The 23,111-nt window shown below is 41.7% G+C and overlaps 1 protein-coding gene across 1 annotated transcript in view; it reads left to right on the forward strand.

Moving 5' to 3' along the window:
- Window positions 1-5,968: 5,968 nt before the first annotated feature.
- The window catches only part of LOC119482581 (NACHT, LRR and PYD domains-containing protein 14-like), a gene marked incomplete at its 5' end in the record, with an annotated part of 158,976 nt that continues 141,833 nt past the window's right edge, over window positions 5,969-23,111 (forward strand). The window contains 3 exons of the mRNA XM_037760253.1: window positions 5,969-7,725; window positions 9,887-10,063; window positions 12,397-12,570. Of these exons, the coding sequence (XP_037616181.1) occupies window positions 5,969-7,725; window positions 9,887-10,063; window positions 12,397-12,570 (2,108 nt within the window). The remainder of the gene's footprint in view (window positions 7,726-9,886; window positions 10,064-12,396; window positions 12,571-23,111) is intronic.

Consider the following 23,111-nt stretch of genomic DNA (forward strand, 5'->3'; position numbering starts at 1 on the left):
TATTGATCCATACACTATTTACTGGTCATATGTCAACGACAAAACAAACATTAAAGGGACTGTTTGTAAGAATCAGAAATGTCTTGTTAGAAGGAGGAGTTAAAGGAGCGAGGGCCGGGAGGAGGAGTTAAAAGAGGAGGAGTTAAAGGATCGAGGGCCGGGAAGAGGAGTTAAAAGAGCGAGGGCCTGGAGGAGGAGGAGGAGGAGGAGGAGTTAAAGGAGGAGGAGTTAAAGGATTGAGGGCCGGGAGGAGGAGGAGGAGTTAAAGGAGCGAGGGCCAGGAGGAGGAGTTAAAAGAGGAGGAGTTAAAGGATCGAGGGCCCGGAGGAGGAGTTAAAAGAGCGAGGGCCGGGAAGAGGAGTTAAAAGAGCGAGGGCCTGGAGGAGGAGGAGGAGGAGGAGGAGTTAAAGGAGGAGGAGTTAAAGGATTGAGGGCCGGGAGGAGGAGGAGGAGTTAAAGGAGCGAGGGCCAGGAGGAGGAGTTAAAGGAGCAAGGGCCGGGAGGAGGAGGAGTTAAAGGATTGAGGGCCGGGAGGAGGAGATAAAGGAGGAGGAAATAAAGGAGCGAGGGCCGGGAGGAGGAGGAGTTAAAGGAGTGAGGGCCGGGAGGAGGAGGAGTTAAAGGATCGAGGGCCGGGAGGAGGAGAAGTTAAAGGAGCGAGAGCCGGGAGGAGGAGTTAAAGGAGCGAGGGCCGGGAGGAGGAGTTAAAGGATCGAGGGCCGGGAGGAGGAGGAGTTAAAGGATCGAGGGCTGGGAGGAGGAGGAGTTAAAGGAGCAAGGGCCGGGAGCAGGAGTTAAAGGAGCGAGGGCCAGGAGGAGGAGGAGGAGGAGTTAAAGGAGCAAGGGCCGGGAGCAGGAGTTAAAGGAGCGAGGGCCAGGAGGAGGAGGAGTTAAAGGAGCGAAGGCCAGGAGGAGGAGGAGGAGGAGTTAAAGGAGCGAGGGCCGGGAGGAGGAGGAGTTAAAGGAGCGAGGGCCGGGAGGAGGAGGAGTTAAAGGAGCAAGGGCCGGGAGCAGGAGTTAAAGGAGCGAGGGCCAGGAGGAGGAGGAGTTAAAGGAGCGAAGGCCGGGAGGAGGAGGAGTTAAAGGATCGAGGGCCGGGAGGAGGAGGAGTTAAAGGAGCAAGGGCCGGGAGGAGGAGGAGGAGGAGTTAAAGGAGCGAGGGCCGGGAGGAGGAGGAGTTAAAGGAGCGAGGAGTTAAAGGAGCGAGGGCTGGGAGGAGGAGGAGGTGTTAAAGAAAGGAGGAGGAGTTAAAGGAGCGAGGGCCGGGTAGAGGAGGAGTTAAAGGAGGAGGAGTTAAAGGAGCGCGGGCTGGGAGGAGGAGGAGTTAAAGGAGGAGGAGTTAAAGGAGCGCGGGCTGGGAGGAGGAGGAGTTAAAGGAGGAGGAGTTAAAGGAGCGAGGGCCGGGAAGAGGAGGAGTTAAATGAGGAGGAGTTAAAGGAGCGCGGGCTGGGAGAAGGAGGAGTTAAAGGAGGAGGAGTTAAAGGAGCGAGGGCCCGGAGGAGGAGGAGTTAAAGGAGGAGGAGTTAAAGGAGGAGGAGTTAAAGGAGCGAGTGCCAGGAGGAGGAGTTCATATTTAATATAATGTTTGATGTAAAATAAACAAACAGAACTGATTAACATGCGTACTTCAGCTTTCAGATGATGTTCACCACTTCTATGTGACATCTACTGCTGACCTGCTATCTCCCCCTAAAGACCCCCTGGACCCCCTAAAGACCACCTGGACCCCCTACAGACCTCCTGGACCCCCCTAAAGACCACCTGGACCCCCTAAAGACCTCCTGGACCCCCCAAAGACCACCTGGACCCCCTAAAGACCCCCTGGACCCCCTAAAGACCCCCTGGACCCCCCTAAAGACCACCTGGACACCCTAAAGACCCCCTGGACCCTCCTAAAGAAGACTAAAACGGGTCTATTGTGGGTCTCAGAGGGTTAATTCAGCCTGTTCAAGCCAAGAGAGATTCTTATGAACACATCATGTTAAATGGCTGTGAACACACACACACACACACACACACACACACACACACACACACACACACACACACACACACACACACACACACACACAGATGAACTCAGATGATTTCCTGTAAATGGAGAGAGGAGGAGCTGCACTGACGGTGTGACGCAGGCTCATGAGAACAGAGGGAGGAAACCCTGAAAGTGAAAGTGTTCAGTTCAGTTCAGCTTCAGACTCCATTTTGAGATAACGGAGCAGAAGACTGAAGACTGAAGACTGAAGCAGGGTGAGTGTTAATCCAACATTGTATTACTTCACTCTCAAAGTGTCTGAGTCAGTTTCCTCCCTGTGGACTGTAGAGGAGAGAAATGTTAGAATGAACTCAACAGTTTGATTCTTCTGTGAACACAAAGTCATGACTGGCTGAATAATCCTCATTAAACCTGCTGTAAGCCAAGAAAACAAGCAGAGAGGTAAAGAGAAGTGACCAGGTGGAGCACTGGCTGCTTTATTATACTGTATACTGTGTGTGTGTGTGTGTGTGTGTGCGTGTGTGTGTGTGTATGTGTGTGCATGTGGTAGAGAGAGAGGGTGTGCGTGTCTTCCACGTCTCTTGTTCTAACTTGTTTCCGTTACATGCTCACAGTCAGTGTTTCTGTTTGACCTCTCAGACTGACTTCAGATCAGAAGATGGAGGAAGAGGAGGAGTCTAAAGGTCTTCCTCTGTTCTTCAGTAATGAGCCTGGACCCTCAGAGTCAAAGTAAGAGAGCTGCTACTAACTCATTTATAGACTCATTTTCTCTTTCCTCTACCAATTTTCTGTTGATTTTGTGTTTCTATTTTAAAATTTCTACTAAAATGTATTTACTAACTGAAGTTTAACAAACTTTTCTCGACACAAAGAGAATTAAAGCCCCCCCACTCCGTGGTGGAGTGAAGCTCCAAACTTTAAAGCACATTATTGACAGTAGCAGTAGTTTGTGTGTTTAGAGCTACTGAAATGTCTTTGTCATCAGAGAGTTTATCAAGGATTCATGTGATGTGAATAAAATCATCTTGGTGTTTGCAGAGTTCAGTCCAGACCGAGAGCAGAGTCTCCAGTACCCAGCTGTCTGTCTATGAAGAGTGACGGGTCCATGTACCAACCTCCAGCCTTCAGTAATGAACCTGGACCCTCAGAGTCAAAGTAAGAGACTGTTTCTACTGTAAGCTGACCTGATGGATGATGATGCATTGAGGATGGAGACTAAATGTTCTGCTAACAGATTTATATTCCTGATGCTGAACTATTAGTGCAGATACTGTTTCAACCTCAGATGGATCTTAGTCTGGGTTTTATAGCCACAAACTACTGATTGTATTTCTGTAACAAAACACCTGAGAACCTCCATTTCACAATTTACACGTCAAGAAAATGTTCATATTTTTGCCCGAACCTTGAAGTCACTGTAAAGATTTACAACTATTCAAACTCTGAAAGAATGTTTAAAATGTGCAATTAATTTACTTGCTACTAACTCATTTACATCACTCATTTTTCAGCTATCTCCGCCAATGTTTTCTGTTGATTTTGTTTGTATGTTAAAGTTTTTACTGAAATTTATTTGCCAACTAAAATTTAACAAACTTCTTGTGACACAGACAAAGATAAATCATTTGTGCTATCTTCCTCTTAGTATCTGACAGATGTCAGTCACCTAGAAAAGCTGTAATGTGATCAAATAGGACGGCTACAAACTTTTAAACCTCCTAATTAATGACAGTAGCAGTAGTTTGTGTGTTTAGAGCTAGTTAGATGGATTTAACATCAGAGAGTTTATCAAGGATTCATGTGACCTAAAACCTATTAACTTCAGTAATGAACCTGGACCCTCAGAGTCAAAGTAAGAGACTGTTTCTACTGTAAGCTGACCTGATGGATGATGATGATGCATTGAGGATGAAGACTAAATGTTCTGCTAACAGATTTGTATTCCTCAACATGCAGCTTCATGTTGTACTAACTGAGCAAGAAGAAGAGTCATCTCTGGCTACCATCTATGTTTGGATTATGAAAAAGAGCAACTCAGGAAAATGGCTTAAATTATTTATTATATGCAACAGACAATAGTTTTTTTCTTTCAGATGTTGAGAAGAGTCTTAGTCATATAAGTCTGAAAAAAGCACATTAGTATTTAATCACATTGATTTAAACATTAAAATGAGATACATTTGACCAAAACTCATTTTAATTCAACCTGTTCAAGCTAAAAGAGATTCTCATGAACACTCCGTGTTATAAAGCTGATTTGTGTGATACACACGCCCTCATAGATAAACTCAAAGGTCAAAGGTTTCCTGTAAATGAATAACAGAGCAGAAGGATGAAGACTGTAGACTGAGGCAGGGTGAGTGTTAATCCAACATTTTATTACTTTACTGCCAAAGTGTCTGAGTCCGTTTCCTCCCTGTGGACTGTAGAGGAGAGACATGTGACGCTGCCACCTTGTGGTTTCCCGGCGTGCCCTCGCAGTATGAGGTCCATGAGCAAGTTGCAGTTCTTTTTCCTCCCATCATGTTATATAGCCTCCAGAATAATATCAATGATTTAAAAGAGACCAAAGAGAGCTGATTATGTCCTTTACTGATTCACAGTCACTTTGGGTAGTTTAGTTTGAGTTAGTTAGGTTTGAACTGAGGTAAGAAGTGGTCTAAATATTGAGGTAGACCAGCAGTCTGAGACACACAGCATGTAACTCTGGTGTTCCTTGTTAGAATAGATTAATATAAATGTTTTATAAATGTCCGTTGTTCCTCTTTAATAAAGAAACTTCAGCCAGATCACTAAATGTTTAATAAGACAGTCAGACAGGAAAAGCAGCTAATTCTTGTTTATTAAAGCAGGAGAGTTGAAATAAAGGAACATTTTCATCACAGACTGAATGCTGAATTCACTACCAACACTTTAACTCTTCTCTGTGACCATCTGAGCTTCAGTGTCGGACAAGTCTGGATATTCTTCACCAACAATCAACACATGATTTTAGTAATAAAGTAATGTCTCCACAGAGAGAAGAAGAGGAGTCATGCTTCTGTGGAGGAGCTGATGTCCATATTCAGAAAAAGACCTCGACTGCAGACGAGTCAGACCAGCACTGTCCAAAGTAAGACTGTAGATGTGACTGCTGATGTCTTCATGTCTGTAAACTTGTTGTTTTAATACACTGACTATTGTTGTGACAACTGTTTCAGATCTTCTCCATCATACATATCTGCTCTGCATCACTTGTACTTTGTTCTCCTTTGAGAGAAAATCTGAACCCAGAAGAAATAATGTTATATTTGTATGTTTTGTTTTTATGATAGCACTCCGTCTTTGCATCAACCAATCAGAATGATGTTTGTTCTCCATCTGCATAGATGAAGATGGAGAACTATTAATCTCTGTAAAGCAACAACATCACTGTTCTATCCCAGACAGACAGACACACTGATGAAAGGGGAGTTATCTTCTTGTCATTGTCGTATAACAATACATGCTCATGGAGGATCTCTTGTTGGGTCTCTAAATGATAGAGTACGGTCTAAACCTGCTCTATATGAAAAGCATCTTAAGATAACTTCTGTTATGATTTGATGCTATATAAACATAAATTGAACTGAACTGAACTGAACAGGAGCCACAGACTTTGAACAACATTATCTTTCCTGCTACAGTCTCCTTCTCTGACTTACAAACACACGTCTGGTCCTGCAGAGCGACACGTTGAAACACTATTAAAAATAAATATAGAAATCACGTTGACGTTAGTTTTGACTTCAAGAAGGGAAGATGACTTTATAACCTTTACTTCTTTATATGTTCTTATATTGATTATTTTCATATTGGCATTAGAAATAATGAGTTTCTTTGTTTTGTCTTAAACTTTGTCTCTCTCTTTCAGCAGATAGAGGTCTGCAGGAGGTTGTAGATGAACATAAGATCAGTCTGAATAGAGGTCTGCAGGAGGTTGTAGATGAACATAAGATCAGTCTGAGGAGGAGATGTGAACGTGTGACTGAAGGAACTGATGAAACAGGAAGTGGAACCCTCCTCAACAGGATCTACACTGAGCTCTACATCACAGAGGGACAGAGTGAAGAGGTTAATACCCAACATGAGGTGAGGCAGCTTGAGACAGCTTCCAAGAAGAAGACCCTCCATGACGCTCCAATCAAGTACCAGGACATCTTTAAAGCCTTACCTGACCAACAGGGACACATCAGAGTCGTTCTGACGAACGGCGTCGCTGGCGTTGGAAAAACCTTCTCAGTGCAGAAGTTCACTCTGGACTGGGCAGAGGGCTTGGAGAACCAAGATGTCAGTCTGGTGGTTCTGCTTTCGTTCAGGGAGCTGAACTTGATCAGAGATGAGCAGTACAGTCTTCTCATGCTGCTCCATGATTTCCATCCAACATTACAGAAGGTCACAGCAGAGAAGCTCGCTGTCTGTAAAGTTCTGTTCATCTTTGACGGCCTGGATGAAAGCAGACTTTCACTGGACTTCAAGAACAAGAAGGTTGTGTCTGATGTCACCCAGAAGTCATCAGTCAATGTGCTGTTGACAAACCTCATCCAGGGGAATCTGCTTCCCTCAGCTCTCGTCTGGATAACTTCCCGACCTGCAGCAGCCAATCGGATCCCTCCTGCATGTGTTGACAGGGTAACAGAAGTACGAGGCTTCACTGACGCCCAGAAGGAGGAGTACTTCAGGAGGAGAGTCAGTGATGAAGAGCTGTCCAGCAGAATCATCTCACACATCAAGACATCCAGGAGCCTCCACATCATGTGTCTAATCCCAGTCTTCTGCTGGATCACTGCTACAGTTCTGGACCACATGTTGACTACAGACCAGAGAGGAGAGCTGCCCAAGACCCTGACTGACATGTACTCACACTTCCTGTTTGTTCAGACAAAGAGGAAGAAGCAGAAGTACGGTAAGGGACATGAGACGAGTCCACAGGAGCTGACGGAGGCTGACAGGGAAGTTCTTCTGAAGCTGGGGAGGCTGGCGTTTGAACATCTGAAGAAAGGAAACATCATGTTCTACCAAGAAGACCTGGAGCGGTGTGGTCTGGATGTCACAGAGGCCTCGGTGTACTCAGGAGTTTGTACAGAGATCTTCAAAAGAGAGAGTGTGATCTTCCAGAAAACAGTCTACTGCTTTGTTCACCTGAGCATTCAGGAGTTTCTGGCTGCAGTATACATGATCCACTGTTACACAAACAGGAACACAGAGGTACTGAAGGACTTCCTGGGAAAAACATATGTTCATTCAACCCTGGATGACTTCCTGAAGAGAGCCATGGAGAAATCCCTTGCAAGTAAAAATGGCCACCTGGACCTGTTTGTTCGCTTCCTTCATGGCCTCTCTCTGGAGTCCAACCAGAAGCTCTTAGGAGGTCTGCTGGGTCAGACAAAGAGCAGTCCAGAAATCATCCAGAGAATCATCAACAACCTGAAGGAGATGAACAGAGTTAAAACCTCTCCTGACAGAAGCATCAACATCTTCCACTGTCTGACGGAGATGAACGACCACTCGGTACATCAGGAGATCCAAGAGTTCCTGAAGTCAGAGAACAGATCAGAGAAGAACCTCTCTGTGATCCACTGCTCAGCTCTGGCCTACATGCTGCAGATGTCAGAGGAGGTTCTGGATGAGTTGAACCTGAAGAAGTACAAGACAACACAATGGGGACGAAAGAGACTGATTCCAGCTGTGAGGAACTGCAGAAAAGCTGTGTAAGTCCAGATGTGATTAACTTTATAGATCAGTGTAGATTAGTAGTTTAGTTCTTAAAATATACACACTATAAATTATTCTTAAATATAATATTCTTATAAGTGTTCCACGTGTTTATTACATAAATATGTCAGTTGTATTTTGTCACAGATGTTCTTGAGCTGTTTCAAATGTTGAGTTCAAAATGTTTCAGTAGGTTTTGTTTCTAGCTGTCAAGTTAATGAACACTTATTCTATTTATTTCTAATAATTGTTACATTTTACAGTTTTTTCTTATTTATCTATCTGGGTGATGGAGACGACATGTGAACCTGGTAAAACAAATACAAACAAACAAAGATCAGCTGTCTGGTGGAGCGCTGGGTCTAACCGGTGTAACGGCAGCAACAGAACGTTTGCTGGTCCGGCGGGGAGTCGGGGCGGTCCTGGGATCAGAGTCCTGGTGCTGGGGTTTGCACTGGCTGAATATGAGCTAACTGCTAACTGGGGGTACGTCTCCTGGAGCTGCCGCACACTCTACTCCCGGCGAAGCAGCCTCCCGGCGGCGAGGAGGACGAGGCGGGGGTGCGAGTCAATTTCTGGTTTCTGCTTCTTCTGATTTAATCCAGACGGTGCAGTGTCCGTTCAGAGCATGTCTGTTCAGAACGGACCGAATGCTTGCAGCTTTCTCCAGAACCGCTCGTACAAACAACTTCACACTCGACATTGTGCTTCGTTGGGTCCTGAACAACACACCTGCCATCCAAAACAAAAACCTAGAAAACAATAATAAATTCAGATTAAGTTCTGAGAAGTTGATGAAAGAAAAGCTGCTAAAATCAGGAAGACACCACAGTAACTGTAGAAAGTAAAATAACACTTTAACACATTACAGAGACACACGGTAAAATAACACTTTAACACGTTACAGAGACACACGGTAAAATAATACTTTAACACGTTACAGAGACACACGGTAAAATAATACTTTAACACATTACAGAGACACACGGTAAAATAATACTTTAACACGTTACAGAGACACACGGTGAAATAACACTTTAACATGTTACAGAGACACACGGTAAAATAACACTTTAACACGTTACAGAGACACACGGTAAAATAATACTTTAACATGTTACAGAGACACACGGTAAAATAATACTTTAACACGTTACAGAGACACACGGTAAAATAATACTTTAACACGTTACAGAGACACACGGTAAAATAATACTTTAACACGTTACAGAGACACACGGTAAAATAATACTTTAACACGTTACAGAGACACACGGTAAAATAACACTTTAACACAAGCTCTTTGGTGGATTATGTGTTTTTCAGGAGATGCTTGGACAGATTCAGAAAAGATGGAAATACACAGCTTCCACCAATAACAGCGGTCTGATGAATATATAACAGCAGAATGGTAGAATTCAGACTTTTAAGAGATCTTATACACACCAAAGATCAATGTTGTGTTTTTAATGCTGAAACACTGATAACATCTTTCTGATGACATTATGTTGAAAATAATGAAACCTTATTGGTTCATTAATTGTGTTTGTGAGCTAAATACGTTTGATAATCAGAAAAGAGTGTTAATGACAAAACGCCATGCAGTCATCAAAATATCTAATTATATGAATGTTTGATTATGTACAGGTCTAATATTATTACACGATTTGTTTCATTTCTCTACCGTTTGGCAGCAGTCACTGAATTTTCCCATTTATGGAGGTGAACCTGACAGCAGCAGGTAGTTAGCAAAGAGAGGTCATCTTTATCAACTGTATTATTATTACTTATTCACGGAGTTTTAAAAATGCTTTTCTAATCAAGAAGGCCTCATGCTAACTTTGTGGAGACAGACCTGGGATCAGATCACACTGACAGACTGGACATTAGGGAAGCCTCAATGTAACTACATGTTCTCTCTCTTCATCTGCAAGATTAAAGAAAAACAAAGATTAAAAGTCTGCAGGTTTGAGAGAGAGTGATGAGAATTATTGTTTCATGTCAAACAGTGAGATAAGATTAGCTGAACCACTGATGTGAGGAGCAAATGTTAATCAGAGAAGTATATATCAAACTGTTTAGTCATCAAATGCATGAAGTAAATATAAACTGTCCTCTTTCATAATAACATATTTTGTCATTTTTGTGTTATGACAGATTTTCTTACTGTGGACTCTCAGATACTCACTATGAAGTTGTGGCCTCAGCTCTGAAGTCCAACCCCTCCCATCTGAGAGAGCTGGACCTGAGTGGCAACAACAACCTGAAGGGTTCAGGACTGAAGCTGCTTTCTGCTGGACTGGAGAGTCCAAACTGTAGACTGGAGACTCTGAGGTCAGTTCACTGACTGTAGTTTATGTAGTTTGTACACAAACTCTCTACGCACACAGCAGAAGCTTCAGTTGGTTGCAATCTCCTTATGTCACCACTAGATACCGCCAGATCCTACACACTGGACCTTTAACCACAAACCTTATTTCAGACATCTAACTAAAAACCCATTGACCTCCAGACGAGGGAACAGGAAGTGCTAAAATGCTGACTCATTTCTGGGTTTTAGGACTCAGTCCTGTCAAATTAGAGGTTTCTATGGTTCTAAGTTATTCCCACGTTCTTGTTGACAGCAGATCTAACTGTGCTCTGTTTTCATGTCAGCATGTCTGTCTGTGAAGCAATCCCCGTTTAACCTGAGTGTTACGAGATGAGGACTAAATCCACCGTCTTGTTCTGTGTAAAATGACCTGTAAAGTTGATCTTAAACTAATCGGAGGCTTCAGCAGTCTGAGTTAGACGTATTAGGGCTGGGTGACTTGGACAAAATCAAATATCACAATATTTTTTACCAAATTCTTCGATATCGATATTGCAACGATATTGTAGGATTGACCATTGGTGCTTTCACAAATTATTTACACCATGAGATTTTTGATAAATAATCATCAGTAATGTGGATCTCATGACGAAGTGTAAATGACAAATAATAGAACAGCTAGAACAGTCTGGTAAGTTCAGATAATTACATCACTTTATTGAAATGTAGCCTTTAAAACCAGGAAAAGACGACACTGATGCCATATCACGATAAAACTATATCCAAAATCTAAGATGATATCTCATCTCATATCACGATATCGATATAATATGGATATATTGCCCAGCCTTAGTATGTATCCAGTCAGTATGTTGTGTTTGACCGTTTCCTTGTTGAGCTGCAGGAGGATTAGTAACTCAAAGAGGGAATTTGGTACTAAACAGTCTGTAACTTTGGTAAACACTAGGGGCGGGAAAAAAAATCAATTCATCTTTGTGTCGCAATTTTTTCTTCACGATTTAGAAATAGATTTTTTTAATGCCAGAATCGATATATTTGCTCCATTTGAGTCTATGTGGAGGTAGAAGGAAGTCACCGCTTTTATTGTTGTAGTCTGAGTAACGTGACTTCATATCTGTTCCAACCAAAACAAACCACAGCGAGCCGAAACGAGAAAGTATAAACCGTTGGAGGGTCAGCGTGGATACGACCTGCACCCTCACATGTTAAATCCAGCGTGGTAAACACTACACATCCAGTAAAGGATGGAAACACTTTGGGTTTCACACATTGACAGGAAAAGCAGAGCTAGACATCGCGGCTAAAGCTGCATGCTAACTCTGTCACGGACAGGAAACGTTATCGTATGGCGGTAACGTGGCGGTCGAGCCGGCCGTCACTCTCATCTCCGTGGTCAAATGGGCCGACGCTACAACTGTAGAGCACCCAGATACTGATATTTATGTTAAATGTATTTAGCCTTTGATTTTTGGGTTTTGCTGGAAAAAATGTAATAAATACTTCCTGACAATGACTGATATATTTGACTTCAGGACATCTCTGACTACATACATGCTGAAAATCAAACAGTTTTACTGGATTCATTTAGATATTTTCCGAATTAAAAGTCCCTAGAAGTGTATGATTCAACTTTTTCCCATGGTCTAGTGTTAAAAAAAGTTAACAAATCGCAAGAAATTGTAATATCGAATCACAATCCTTAAAAATCACAATTCATATTGAATCAGGAGATAGTTCAATCGATCCAGCCCTAGTAAACACTCACTTGATTTGTCGGACTCAGACTGCTGAATCTTCATATTAGTTTCAGTTGAACTTCTGAAGTCATTTCTTACAGTGTAGTTGTGTTATGAAGGGACCACTTCACAGGAGGAATGATTACTGCCACCAATAACTCTTTTAATGTACATATGACATGTGGCTGTTGTTTATAGACACACTTGAACAAATGTGGACCTTTCCTGTAAATGACATAAACCTGCTAAGCTCCCAGATACAGTGAGAAGAAGGCCATGTAATAAATGAAGTAATGAAGTCCAACAAGTCTGATTTGATATTGATCCTCTAATTCCAGACTTGACAGAGATCAGCAGCATGTTATTGATGTGTGTTGACATGAACAGCTTTATGAATGTGGTGGTGACATCTGGATGATGTCTGTAGAAGGCTGACATTAAGATGATCCACAATAACACAATGACAAAGTCACTCTACTCATTTTAGGGAAAAGATCATTGATTAGGACATAGTGATGTTGAGCTACACATTTAAAACCTGAACACATCTGACTGGATTATAAAGTGATTTTTATCTTGATCATTTATTCTTTATTCAGATTGTATGGCTGCAGTTTGTCAGATATCGGCTTTGATTCTCTGACCTCAGCTCTGAAGTCCAACCCCTCCCATCTGAGAGAGCTGCATCTGAGTGGAAACGACCTGAAGGATTCAGATGTGAAGCTCCTGTGTGGTTTTCTGGAGAGTCCACACTGTAGACTGGAGACTCTGAGGTCAGTTCACTGACTCTCTGTTACTGTTAGATATCTTATATCTTGAATTAACAATTCAACCTGATTTATGTACAAACATAACTTACATCCATAAAGTTGTTAATGTCCTTTTCTTTATATTTTCATGTTTCTTGAACTAAATTCAGTCTGCAGTCACTAAAGACTTGTGTTTCTTAAAGAAAGTGTAGAAAATGTCCTCTGTTAGTTGTTAAAGTAAATGAATGTTTATCATTGTTGGTAAATGGTCACATCTGGATACAGAAGATCCTCTGAACTAATATTGGTTCTAAATTGATCAAGTTTACTTCATGAAGTAGAAATATTTCTCTGGTTTCTGTTTGTTTCAACGTGTTCCACAAATAATGTCTGATCATTGATATTGATCCTTCAGCACACACACATAGATGAACACAGAGATCAGCAGCATGTTATTGATGTGTGTTGACATGAACAGGTGTATGAATGTTGATGTGACATTTGGATGATGAACACATCTGATTGGATTATAAAGTGATTTTTATCTTCATCATTTATTCTTTATTCAGATTGAGTTGGTGCAGTTTGTCAGAGATCAGCTGTGCTTCTCTGGCCTCAGCTCTGAAGTCCAACCCCTCCCATCTGAGAGAGCTGGATCTGAGAAGGAATGACTTGAAGGATTCAGATGTGAAGCTGCTGTCTGATCTTGTGGAGAGTCCACACTGTAGACTGGAGACTCTGAGGTCAGTAGAGGGTCGGAGTCGGTCCATGCTGGTTTCAGCAGTATTGTTGTGATGTGTTTCCTCCGTTAAGCTGTGAGAGGAGAACGGTGACACACAGAGAGAGAGAGAACAGTCAGCCAATCAGATCAGCCAGAAGCTTGTTGTGATCATGTGTTAGAGTTGATGTGAAGAAGATGTTGTTGTTGTGTTCATGTCTCCAGGAAATAAAGCTGGATTACAGCTGACAGCATCACAACATGTATAGAGACAGTGGTCCTCATCCATCAAACTGTCGTACCATCAGATCTGATCAGAAAGTCTTTGTTCTCTCATTGATCAGTTCATCTCTGTCACAGCTCTGAGATCAGTCTGACTGAAGCCTCAGATCACTGGCTCTTATTTCATAGAACCGTGGTTACATTTAGTAACCATGATGTGGTCTGCCCATAGAGCTATTAAAGGAGGGTAAGGGGATGAGGGTGTGGAGGTTTAGTGTCTTTATTAACTCGTTCCAGTCACTAGGAGCAGCACACTGGAATGAGTGAGGACCAGAGGAGGTGCAGACTTTAGGAACGACCACACTGATGAATTAGCTAGAAGATAAATTGCGGTTCCTGTTGGAGATATTGAGTAGTGAGCGGAGATATGGAGGTTGGTTCTGCTAATGATAGTTTTATAAATGAACTGTGTGCTGCATCAGTGACTGACAGCTGATGAAGGGAGTCTCTGTAAACACTGATTCATGACTTCTGTTCTCTTCTTCTCTCATCAGATGGGAGGGGCCGTGGTCTCTGTGAGAGTGAGTGATCAGAAAGTGGATGTGTTGAGAGGATCAGCCGTGTCCTGATGATCCACAGAGGTTCACCACCTGGACCTGCATCTGATTTTGTCTTTTTTTTTATTCATTCATATATTCTGAACCCAAAGTGCCTCTGCAGAATAGTTCAGTTCATGACAACATAACTGTAGATGAACACATTTAAATAGATCTCTCTGCTCTGCTTTGTGTCGCAGCTCCACCCTGTGGAACGATGGAGTTTTGCTGTTTACTTCCACATATTTCTAAATAAGTTAATAAAGTTACCCTATTAAAACCGAGCCCTCAGGAAGAGCGTCTGCATATGACATGATAACTGACTGACAGGTAAACATGACACAGGTAGATGTGATTACTGTGGACAAGAGGAAACGGTGGAGCATGTCATGTTGCATTGTGGGAGATATGAGGAAGAAAGAAGGCCTCAAAGAGATTAAAGTACACTTTGATTTAATAGATATTTGTAATGGAAAATGACATTGTATGTAATGATGTCTCTTTATGCAACAGTGGAGAGTTCCTGTCTGTGTGCTCTTCGTCTCATGTAGTGGGAAAGTACTGAGTGTTGACTTTTACTGGGACACTGTCTGAGTAAAACAACTCCTTTTCTCACAGTCCCTGTTGTAGATTTCTATATAATCACATTGTAATAATCTCCTGCAGTGCACTCTTCTGCAGACTTTGTGTGACTCTGTATAACCAGTGCCTCTTCTTGCAAGAATAAAATACAACAAAGACATTTCATCTGTTTGAGATCCTTATTTCAACGTTCATTAGGACTCATCTCGGAATATTGACAGAATTTCCATTACATATTCTACAAAAGAACTCACTAAATGAGTGTTATAGAACATTATTCCAGTATCTTAGACAAATTAATATGATTGGAAAAATATGAGGTTGTTTGTTTTCTTTTTCTTTTCTTTATTTTTTTGGGATATAGTAATTATTAGTAATTATTTATTTAATTTGATTTACTTTTTTATTTATTTTTTCCTGCCAATCTACTGCTCCACACTCCAGTCCAGTAGGTGATGGTAATGCACCAAATCGTTGTTTGCCAACCGCCAATAAAGCTCAAAGAAGAAGAAGAAGATAACCAACAGTGAACTCTTCTCTTCTCTGCAGCATGTCTTCAGGAAGGCCAGCTTGACTATTTTCTGTCATTTTGACCAGAAAGTGACTTTTTGTAGTTGATGCTGCAGCCTTTAACCTTTAACCTTTGACCTCTAACCAGCATGGATGAGAACACTTTAAAGCAGCTGGTGAAGCTCACTCAGGATGGACAGGTTGACTCTCTGCAGAGACTGATCAGCACCTCTGAGGTTCAGTCTGTCAGCAGGAGACACTTTGGTCGGTCTGGGGACACCCTGCTGCACTATGCTGCCAGGAGAGGACACCTGGACATGCTGCAGTATCTCATAAAGCAGGTGTGCATGGATGTGGAGCTGCACAACAACGACTACAAGAGGCCTCTGCACGAAGCTGCTTCCATGAGCCACCAGGCCTGTGTTAGCTACCTGCTGCAGGAAGGAGCCAACGTGGACAGTCTGAAGAAAGCTGACTGGTGAGGATGATTAATGCATGTTAAACCAGGGAGCAGATGATAGAAAAAGAAATGTTGTGTATGCATGCAGCGCCCTCTGTTGGCTTTAAATATGCCTTATTTTGCTGTGTGCATCAGCTGAACCTCATCATGCAGCAGACAACATCACACATCCCCAGAGACTCAGGGGGCTTTGTGAGGACGCTTGAAGACGAGGCTTTCTGTGTTTTCCTGACATTGTTCCATAAGATCATGCCACAGGTGGACATGCTTTTCAACCAGCTGCAGAAGAGGAACATGGACCCTGTCTTCATCAGAGCACTGGTCCAGAGGTTCACAGACAGCATGCTAACCATCAGATAAATAACTCCCAGATATTTACTATTAGCTGATAAAGCTGTTGTTAGAAAGATGAGTTGCTCACTTCCAACAGTCTGTAAAAGCCTGAATGTGCCTTGTCATCAAAGTGAATGAACATCATAGAAAAGCACATCACAATAATATCTGTTTAGAAGTTTAAAAAGGAAAGAGACAATCAGAGTTGGATAATAATGCAGGTAAAGTAGTTATTAAACACAATCCACCAGGTCAGCTTCTAGAAGAGGCCTAGTTGTTATTGAAGATGAATTTAATTGTTATGCAGACTATACGCAGGCTAAATGCACAGCAGAATAACACTACATTGCATCTGGATCATGAATGTAATATAAACAAAAGTGAATTATATAACCATACTGTAAACAACAGTGAGTATATTGCAAAAGTCAGCTCCTTCATATTTAATATGTTTGATGTCAAATAAACAAACAGAACTGATTAACATGCGTACTCTAGATTTTATATTCACTAATCATGTCCGTACAGGAGGATTCCAGTTTCATGTGTGACTCTGCCAGTTTTCACGTTACATGACTGAACAGACACATAAAGTCGCCCGTGGAGCTTCTTCCCTCAGAAATCCGTGTTGAAGCGGTCGTTCTCACCACCGTTCATGTTTCTGTTGTTCCTGCTGGAGCTGCTTTCTGCCAGCAGATGTCACCGTTCCCTCTGTTTTAGCACAAAGGAGGTTTATCAGAATGGATGCAGTGAACACTGAACTGATGCTGTGAATGCTTTCTTCCTGACTGACTTGGTGTTGTAAAGGTTAAGTGTCATCATGATGTAGTTAAACTGGATTTAAAATGATGGAAACTGGATTTGAAATTAAACTCGGCACACAAGTTTCACAAACGTCCACTTGGACTCAAGTATGACCTGATTAGAGTTTGGTGGTCAAAGGTCAAAGGTCACTGTGTCCTCAGAAAACACATTTTGGCCATAACTCAAGAATTCATCTGCTAATTATGACACTTTTACACAGATGTTAATTATGATAAAATGATGAAGTGATGACATTTTGGACAGACGTGGATGTAAACTGTAACTTGACTGGTTGGGGGGGGCAGACAACCGTGAGGCGGGAATTCTAGTTTCTTTCTTTTTGAAGACAAAACAAGTTTATTTATTCCATCAATGTTTAAGTATTGTGAGTTAACTCATTTTAAAATAAGTTCTCTAACTTTGTGATATCAACAAAGAAACGTAGCTAACGTTAGTGTTAACGGACACTTTCACTTTTTAAAACTTCAACATGTTTCTGTGGTTTTCTGTCCACATTTTAAGATGAACTAATATCTGTTACTGCTCTGGACAGTGAACTCATCATCGTAGTAAAGATGAGACTGCAGAAGTGAGCAGAAGAACTACTGACATGAGTAATGACATCGAATGCCAACTTCTGGAAGGAATAAAGGCAAGCCCATACTTTGCCATACAGCTGCACGAGTCGACTGACGTTAGCAATGCCGCTTTATTGTTCGTTTTTGTAAGATACTGCAAGGACAGTAATCTTCACGAGGATCTATTGTTTTGCAAGGAGCTTCCAACAAGAACAACGGCAGATCATGTAATGCGCTGCCTTGATGATTACTTCACCGAAAAAGGTCTTGATTGGAAATACTGTACAGGTGTTTGCACAGACGGCGCTGCATCAATGACGGGAAGACATCGTGGTGTTGTCAAACAGATCCAGGAGAGGACGCACTGTTTCTTACATCGGGAAAGTCTAGCTACAAAGCAGATGTCACCAGAACTGCATGAAGTCATGAACGTGGCTGTGAAAACTGTTAACTATATTAAGAAAAATGCACTCAACTCAAGGTGTTTTGCTGCTTTGTGTGAAAGACTTGATGCAGATCATTTGCAGATCTGTTGTACCACAGTGAAGTAAGGTGGCTTTCAAGGGGACATGTGCTTAATCGCCTTTTTGAACTGAGAGAAGAAGTGCACACATTTGTGGAAGAGCAGCACTCCCCTCTTGCTGAGCATTACACTGATGGGAACGTTTGTGCAAAACTGGCCTACTTATCAGATCTATCTGACCAGTTAAATCAGCTCAATATATCAATGCAAGGCAGAAACAGCACAGACAAAATTGAGGGCTTCAAGAAAAAACGTATTCTGTGGAACAGAAGAGTCAAGGAGGGACGATTTGACGTGTTTTCACTCCTCAGTGAAACTTTGGAAGCCACTCCTCATGTCAACATATCCAGTGTTATAACCCAGCATTTGACTCAGTTGTCAGGAACGTTTACAGACTACTTCCCAGAAGATGCACGAAATGGAAACCTTTGGATTTTGGACCCTTTCTCTGTGGATCCTGCTTCAGAAGACATAGCTCGCTCCACTGTGTTGGAAAATGAACTGATGGAACTATCAGCAGACAGCAGCCTGAAGCTTCAGCTCACACAAGTAGACCTTGCTTCATTCTGGATACTGGCTGCCAGTCAATATCCCTCTCTGTCAAAACGGGCAATCAAATTTCTGTTGCCTTTCACCACCACCTATTTATGTGAGTCAGGGTTTTCCATTGTGACTGTCACCAAATCAAAGGCAAGGAACAAACTGAAAGCAACTTTGAATGCTACTCTGCGTGTCAGCCTCTCACCCATCCCATCACCACTTCATCTCATCATCTCCCAGAGGCAAGCCCAAGTGTCTCACTGAGGGTAAGCAGAATATGTATTTTGGTCATTACAGCTGACAGTGGCATAACACATATCTACAGCCCACTTTATTATCTGTTGTATAAACATGTTAGGTTTTTTACTCATTTATTTGGGAAGGTGGTCCTCGGAAATGTTTTGACAATCACAAGTGGGCCTTCAGTTGCAAAAGGTTGAGAACCCCTGTTCTAGTAGACGTTACAGTCCCAGTAGCTCCAGTTTGTGCCTCTCATGTCTGACCTTTAAACTCCAGTCACAGAGCTAAGCAGACTATTCTCTGATAAAGTCCTTCATCAGCAACACTTAGAGCTGTTTTAAAGACTCCACAAAGACTCTTCTGAACATCTGCTGCTAAATAAAAACACATTTTAATCACTTTACCAAGTTGTGATTGTATTTCTAAATCCAGCACGTCCTTGCTCTTTTTCTGTAAAACACAGTGAAACGTTCACACCTTTAGTATGATATCAGAAGAAACATCAAGATAAAGAAATGTAACTCATATGATAATATAATACATTTTAAAATTGTGCTTCACATTGTACTAACTGAGCAATAAGATGTGTCATCTCTGGCTACCATCTGTGTTTGGATTATGAAAAAGAGTTGCACAGTTGCAACGCAGGAAAACGGCTGAAATGATTTTTTTATTGTGCAACAGACAGAATAATTTTTCATCCTGATATTCAGAAGAATTTTATTTGTATAAATCTTTAAAAGAAAACGAAACAGAAAAAACAACTTCAGTTTTATACTAAATAGATTTATGAACATGATTTAAAGATGAAGCTGAGATCTCTCCATTCCTACACCACCATGTTCTTGTTTGGTTGCTTCGGCTGTGTTACTAGATCAGGTTTTACACCCTTCATTCACCACACAACCACTCATCCATCTGCTGACACACTGATCACACTGATTCATTCATTCATGCATTGATTGGTTATTGTATGTTTAATAATAAACTTGTACACCTCTCTTGTCATGGCTCATGAGCCGGGTCATGACACTCATAAACACATCACATTAAAAAGCACACACACACACACACACACACACACACACACACTCAGACACACACAGATGAACTCAGCTGATTTCCAGTAAATGGAGAGAGGAGGAGCTGCACTGACGGTGTGACGCAGGCTCATGAGAACAGAGGAAGGAAACCATGAAAGTAAAAGTGTTCAGTTCAGTTCAGCTTCAGACTCCATTTTGAGATAACGGAGCAGAAGACTGAAGACTGAAGACTGAAGACTGAAGCAGGGTGAGTGTTAATCCAACATTGTATTACTTCCCTCTCAAAGTGTCTGAGTCAGTTTCCTCCCTGTGGACTGTAGAGGAGAGAAATGTTAGAATGAACTCAACAGTTTGATTCTTCTGTGAACACAAAGTCATGACTGGCTGAATAATCCTCATTAAAGCTGCTGTAAGCCAAGAAAACAAGCAGAGAGGTAAAGAGAAGTGACCAGGTGGAGCGCTGGCTGGTTTATTATACTGTATACTGTGTGTGTTACTTCCTGTTCTCTCAGCCTGTGACTCTAGAACAAACTTGTTTCCGTTACATGCTACTTACTTTTTTTTTTTATCAGAAAACACGTTTTATTTGTGATATTTACTGGAAATAACATACGATATAGCCAAGAGCAAGAAGGTTGTTATCTAGTGATCTTCTCCAGCCAACTGCCACCTTATTATGGTTTCTGTAGTGAAATGAGGAGGTACTGGAGGCTACAGATAACTCCTTAGTAGTGAAATGAGGAGGTACTGGAGGCTACAGATAACTCCTTAGTAGTGAAATGAGGAGGTACTGGAGGCTACAGATAACTCCTTAGTAGTGAAATGAGGAGGTACTGGAGGCTACAGATAACTCCTTAGTAGTGAAATGAGGAGATTCTGGAGGCTACAGATAACTCCTCAGGCACGCCCTGCGTCTTGCCACTGCCAGGGTCAAAATGAGCACACACACGGGTGCCGAGATAAACAGGAAGTTAAACAACACATTAATCTAACAGTCTGACTGATTTCTTCATAACTATAATTTAAGTTAATAAAGACTAAATGTGGATGTTTCTCACCAGTTGTTGTCCCTGCTCAGCCTGCTGTAGTGTAACATTAGTCCATTGTTTTATTCCACGATACTGAACAGAATAATCCAAACAGGTAGTAGAAGTAAGATGTGAGAGGAGCACAGGATGCTTTTTACTCTCTTGGTCCTAATTGTGCTTTAATGCACCAGGTCTGTAGGTCTACTTTCTCTCATTTTTTTCAATTGAGCTAGATTAAAAATAAATAAACAAAAAAAAAACAAACACTCAAATGGAGCGGATCAAAACGAGGCTTCTTACTGAAATATTGTAGTGACGGTTCATATGTCCCAGAGTTTCCATAGTTGTCTCTTTGTGCTGTGTGTTCCTGTTTTATTTGAACCATTAGTGAGCTGGCTGTTATATTTTTTGTTTCACTAGTGAACTCTATTACATATAACTGTGAGCGTCAATGCCTGTGCTGAAAGTGTCAGTAATAAAGTTAATATTTTCATTTACATCCAGGACAACTGACCTGGTTTTCTCGGCTCATTTTATCTAAACTAATCAGCCGTTCCTCTCAATATGAGTGGCAGGAAAAAATAGGAACCTTGTATCCGATAGAAGTTCAGACAAAACGTCGTGTGTGTGTGTGTGTGTGTGTTCCAAACCAGACCCCTTAAGTCATCACACTGTAAAAAATTCCTAACCTGGGAAAAAGCAGTTAACTTTTCCAGGACTACAATGTACTCGCAAGAGAAAAGATCTGTAACTTTTTCATTGATTTGCAATAAAGTTAAATGGGGGGATTTTCTAGTAAAGAAATGTTTGAAATGAGGTAAATCACTTCACTAAAGTCCTACTATCGTATATAAAAAAAAACAACAAATAAATAAAAATTCCACTAAAGAAAAGAAAAAACTGTGTAATGCATCATGCATTTACAGATTTTCCACCTCTTATTATTAAAGTTAAATGAACACGTTTTTTTAAAGATAGATATTTTTTTCAGTGTAGCATCAGGACAAAAAGTTCTCTTATACAACAAATACAACAGGGTCGCATAAATAACACAAAACAAATGTATGAAACATATTTAATAATAGGCCTATACAATAGATTTATACATGCATTATCTTAGCGAGCATGCACTGCAGAAGACAGAGATAAATGAAGGAGGTGTGTCCCTGTGTAGGTTAAGTTATCAGTCATGCAGCACAAATTAAAGCTCATTTATAAGGTCAGAAATGTAGTTTACTTACCAGAGAAAGAAGCTGGTGATGCTGGTCAGTCTCATTCCTGGTGCTAATGGTGAAACCTCTGAGGACTGAGACTCACCCTCACCAACAATCCCACTTTTCTCCTCTCCCACCTTTTTCTTTTTTCTTCTTCCCTCCAGATGTGACTCATCTTGTTCACCAGCTCTGATTCCTTTGCTGTCATTTAGCCAGAAACTGGATTAGCTCTTCTTTCCCCATTTCACAGAATCACAGCAGTGACACTCACAAATTAATTTCTGCTGTGAAAACATATCTTTTATTGTTTATTTCTTTTAGTATCTGCTGCAGGCACAAGTGAGGAAAAAAACTACAGTCCTAATACTATTACTATTTTACCAGTGCTATACCGGATATTTTAAAGTGGTATTTATTACTCTAATACTGGCAAATTACTTCTTAGTTCATATCCTGGAAGAAATAACATATTTAAAACAGTTTGGGGGGGGGGGGGTGTTTTAGAGAGCCAAATGGCACTTCGTCAGAAAAACTACATTTCCCATAATGCCCCTGGTGTCGCTCTGCTGGAAAGGGCAACTAAAGTTTATTCCTGCCTCAACAGTTTGTGTCATCACATTTGTTAGGCCTGTGGATATTACTAGATTATTGATCCATACACTATTTACTGGTCATATGTCAACGACAAAACAAACATTAAAGGGACTGTTTGTAAGAATCAGAAATGTCTTGTTAGAAGGAGGAGTTATAGGAGCGAGGGCCGGGAGGAGTTAAAGGAGGAGGAGTTAAAGGAGCGAGGGCCGGGAGGAGGAGGAGGAGGAGTTAAAGGAGGAGGAGGAGTTAAAGGAGCGAGGGCGGGAGGAGGAGTTAAAGCATCGAGGGCCGGGAGGAGGAGTTAAAGTAGGAGGAGTTAAAGGAGCGAGGAATTAAAGGAGCGAGGGCCGGAGGAGGAGTTAAAGGAGGAGGAGTTAAAGGAGCGAGGGCCGGGAGGAGGAGGAGGAGGAGTTAAAGGAGGAGGAGTTAAAGGAGCGAGGGCCGGGAGGAGGAGTTAAAGGATCGAGGGCCGGGAGGAGGAGTTAAAGGAGGAGGAGTTAAAGGAGCGAGGGCCGGGAGGAGGAGGAGGAGGAGTTAAAGGAGGAGGAGTTAAAGGAGCGAGGGCCGGGAGGAGGAGTTA

This window comes from Sebastes umbrosus, chromosome 23, assembly GCF_015220745.1.
Source record: "Sebastes umbrosus isolate fSebUmb1 chromosome 23, fSebUmb1.pri, whole genome shotgun sequence".
In the NCBI taxonomy this organism is placed as follows: Eukaryota; Metazoa; Chordata; class Actinopteri; order Perciformes; family Sebastidae; genus Sebastes; species Sebastes umbrosus.